This window comes from Postia placenta (genome assembly GCF_002117355.1).
Source record: "Postia placenta MAD-698-R-SB12 unplaced genomic scaffold POSPLAscaffold_31, whole genome shotgun sequence".
Taxonomy (NCBI): Eukaryota; Fungi; Basidiomycota; class Agaricomycetes; order Polyporales; family Adustoporiaceae; genus Rhodonia; species Rhodonia placenta.
In genome coordinates this window covers 1-3,730 of record NW_020169862.1, presented here as the reverse complement: position 1 = coordinate 3,730, position 3,730 = coordinate 1, and the positions used below count along the sequence as shown (strand labels likewise).

General features: G+C 59.0%; 1 protein-coding gene across 1 annotated transcript; it reads left to right on the top strand.

Moving 5' to 3' along the window:
• Nucleotides 1-258: 258 nt before the first annotated feature.
• Nucleotides 259-3,730, top strand: POSPLADRAFT_1110737 (hypothetical protein; the record flags this gene model as incomplete). Its single annotated transcript, XM_024483367.1, has 12 exons — nucleotides 259-357; nucleotides 454-628; nucleotides 701-887; nucleotides 1,181-1,273; nucleotides 1,748-1,785; nucleotides 1,842-1,989; nucleotides 2,034-2,180; nucleotides 2,327-2,426; nucleotides 2,460-2,633; nucleotides 2,902-3,045; nucleotides 3,098-3,259; nucleotides 3,309-3,730. Coding segments are annotated over 12 exons (1,889 nt in total), but the record flags the coding sequence as incomplete, so codon positions are not given.

The following is a 3,730-nucleotide window of genomic DNA, read 5'->3' as shown; positions in this document are numbered from 1 at the left end:
ACATTTGTTCGTTAGTGTAGCGGTGGAGAATTAAGCTCCGCGGAGCCAACAACCCTGGCACATGCCCGGGAGTCGAACACTCGACTCGCGCAGACCGACCTTCATCATGCCGCAGCACGTTCAACCAGCTAGGCTATATTGACCTAGAAGGTAAGCCCTCATTTTGCTTTATGTACACCCTTTTGTTTCTCGACTTCAATGTATTCTATTATTCTTGCTTCACTCTGTCGCAGCCGGCGTCTCTCGCGACGTCACTATCTATCGCGGCCGGCGTCTCGGGCGACTTCCATCTGTGTTATTCACTCGCGCTCTATCTCGACTTCCATCTGCTCTATCGCGCTCTATCTCGACTTCGTTGTATGCTAGAGACTCGGGCTGCGACTGGCTCCATCAGCTGATAGTACAGATAAACGGTGAGCATCTTGCCTCTTCACCACTCATCTCTGTCGACAGGAAGGACCCGCGCGCAACCCCTCAAACATCTCGAGGTTAGGCACGAGACCGGAGGGCGCGCGCACGGCGTACGGAGAGGGGGCACAGGAATGCGAGGACAACGCCGTAGTTGGTGAAAGACTGGACGAGGGAGAGGGACTGTTTGCGCACAGGGAACGCCGTGTAGGAACGGAGCGTGCGCGACATACAGGATAGGTAAGCAACACGGTATTCAACGTCTAAGCTACTTATTCACCAAGTACCCCAGCTCTGGACGCATTCAAGGGCAAAGCACAGGCTTGCAGAGCACACCACGGCACTCACGCCGCTTCGCGACAGCGTCAAGACGCCGGTACATACAGTCACGGCCGGTACCTCGAGCTTCAATGCAAGGACCGCGGCGGCTTTGACGCGGCAAAGGCCCTGACGTACGGCCTCGACGAGACCCTTCTCACGTAAGCCCCTCTGCGATACGCTGTGCACGCGCCTGCTGAATTGATTTCTCGCAGTCTTCATGCTTGCCCGGCAGCCTGGTCCCTTTCCCGTGACTGGCAAGTCGCTCGTCCTCAAGCCGTTAGGGTTTACGCCCTCTCGTACTCTTGATCGCCAGGTTTTTTACGGGTCCGGGTTCCCGCCCTGTGTCGCTACAGCAGCAATGACGGGCAGACAATAGCGGAGTACGTAGCTATTGAGAGGGTGCGTTTGGCACTCATTACAAGAATGTGATTTGACGGTCCCTTGCGCGCAGGTGGTGTTCACGAATAGCACTCATCGGCCGCAAAATCATGGAGGCTGCAGCCAAGTCCGGGCTGCCTTCGGCCACCATATTCACGCATGCCCGGTCATCAAGACGCCTTCATGCTAGGATGCCCACTAGCTTGCCAGCCAGAAGATTGGCCAGGACTCCCGCCTGCTCGCAGGCCAGTGCGCCCGTCAGCGTCTCCGCCCGCTCGCAGGCCAGTGCGCCCGTCAGCGTCTCCGCCCCCACGCCTGGACTACTGCTGGGACGGCAGGATGCCCGCCCGCTAGGATGCTTAGTCGCCCTCGCTCCTGGGTGTCCAACCATGGCCGGATGACTACATGCCCAACCCACTCGCATCTCGCACCTCGCCACCGTGTGACATCGCGTCGTAGGCTCGCTCGCCGGGACAAGAGGACGCAGGGACCCGACATGATTATCCCACCACGCGCTTTTTGCACGCTTGGGTGGGCGGGCCTGTATTATAAGATGTCTGCCTGCATGCATGTGGACATTCTTGCGGGCACGTTCGCCCATATGCCCGTCTGAACACCCCGAATACTGACACGGCAGTAGCGACCATATGGATGGCCCAACAGACTGGTACGATATGGGTGCGTCCTGCACTGCACGCGTTACAACGCGCGACTCACCGATGCACTGTCCACAGATCTCGCCTCCCGGATTGAGCCCGGCGGCGCGATCACGACGCTCGGCCACGCGCTGAACATCCAGATGACCTACTGCGCCGTCATGCTCTCGCTCCTCAGCGCGTTTCACTGGGGCTTCCAGTTCGCAGGCTACGGCAAATACAAAAGGTGCGCCAGCCTTGTATGACATGATATACAAATTTTGACCAGAGGCCTCAACAGGTATTCCCACCACTTCATTGGGGCCACGCCCGTCGTGTTCGGCTGTCCACGCTCGGACTGCAGTCCGTGGGAGCGCTGACTGCTCTCTCTCACCACCATGCCGTTGCTATCTTCCTCGAGGGCATGTCGTACTGCAGGTGCGACGCGCTGTGACCGGCACCTCCGAATCCTCCGCCGTCTCCGGATCCAGATCCACGAGGATAGTGTCAGCGTGGCCCGCAAGCGACACCAGTGGCGGCACCTCGCAATCGTCGAACATGAAAACCCCGAATGTGCATGCCAGGCAGTGCGGTTGCAGCGTCGAGCAGGCCCATGAACATCTGCCAGCTGAAGAGCGCGGCGCGCGCGTGTGCGGGCAGCCCGAGCTGGTCGCTCTGCAAGGCGTGCAGCTGGCGTAGGAACGCGCCCGCGCGGAGATCGAGCAGGACCGCCTGACACGTGGAGAGCGCGCCCTGTGCGCGGGCGCGGGAGAATGGCATTCTGCGCGGGCGCGAGAGAGTGGGATTCTATGCGGGCGCGAGGGCGAGAGGAGTGTCGAGCGGGAGGGCGGCCGGCCGGGGGATGCTCGTTTGAGTGGCAAGGACCTGAATGTATATGTAAAACCAGTAAATGTAGAGCTATAAAATGAAAGAATTGAGACATACCTTTAGTTGCGTTGGATGGTGTGAGAGGGTTCATGCGCGGTGCGCTTGATGTGGTTGTTGGACATTAAATGTCCGTCGCTCAATCGAGCGAATAACCCTAAAACAAGGTCAGTCTGCGTATCGGGAAGTGGTGATATTTTCTTACCGCTGCTCTCTGCTGACGTCTACCTGCAAAACATACTAGGAATAAGTACGAACCTTAGTTAACATGCAGGACTCTAGTAACAACAAACTTCCGGAGCGCGCGCTGTCGAAAGCAGGCGCTCCGAAAGGTGCAGATGTTCAGCGCGAGGGTGTGAGTGCGGACGAGAGAGAAGAGGAGGTTGCAGGGACGGTAAGGGAGGTTGACGGCTGGCAGGTAAGTACTCACCTTGTAACAAAGGACTTACCTCATAACAAACTGCGCGCAGGCCATCGGGAGGCCCGGAGGAGGACAGCGCGCACTCGATGGGACGGACGTGACACGCCCGAACCGCGCAGCGCGGAAGTCCGCTAGGTGGGCGCGCGATGTCGCAGCGGGACTCGGTACGGAGCGCGGGGTGGCTGCAACTGGAAAACATCAGAGAAAAGTGGTAAGAACAAACAAATGAACTTACTGGTTGAATCTTGACCTCTTGATAGGTTCCACGTCCCCGGATGAGGGGGCCGCCGTCAGTCGTGTCCACGACCGTGTCGGACGTCGTCGCGGACGCCGAGACTGTGTCAGATGTCGTCGCGGACGCCGAGACCGCGTCAGACGTTGTTGCGGATACCGAGACCGTGTCGGACGTCGTCGCGGACACCGAGACCGTGACGGACGTCGTCGCGGATGCTGGGTTAGGTCAAAACAAGAAAAAAAGAAATCGAAGTGCTGCCAAAAGGTTAGTGGTGGCAACACAGCGCCGCGCAGAGGCAGCGCACCTTGCAGAGGCAGCGGCGCAGGTCGTGGACTTCGACGGCGCAGTCGACAACGTACCTACCGATCCGGTAAGCGATCGCGAAGTCGGAGCTTCCGCGCGTAGACGGCGCGCTCAGCAGTGGGTTGACGACGAGAGCGGAGACGA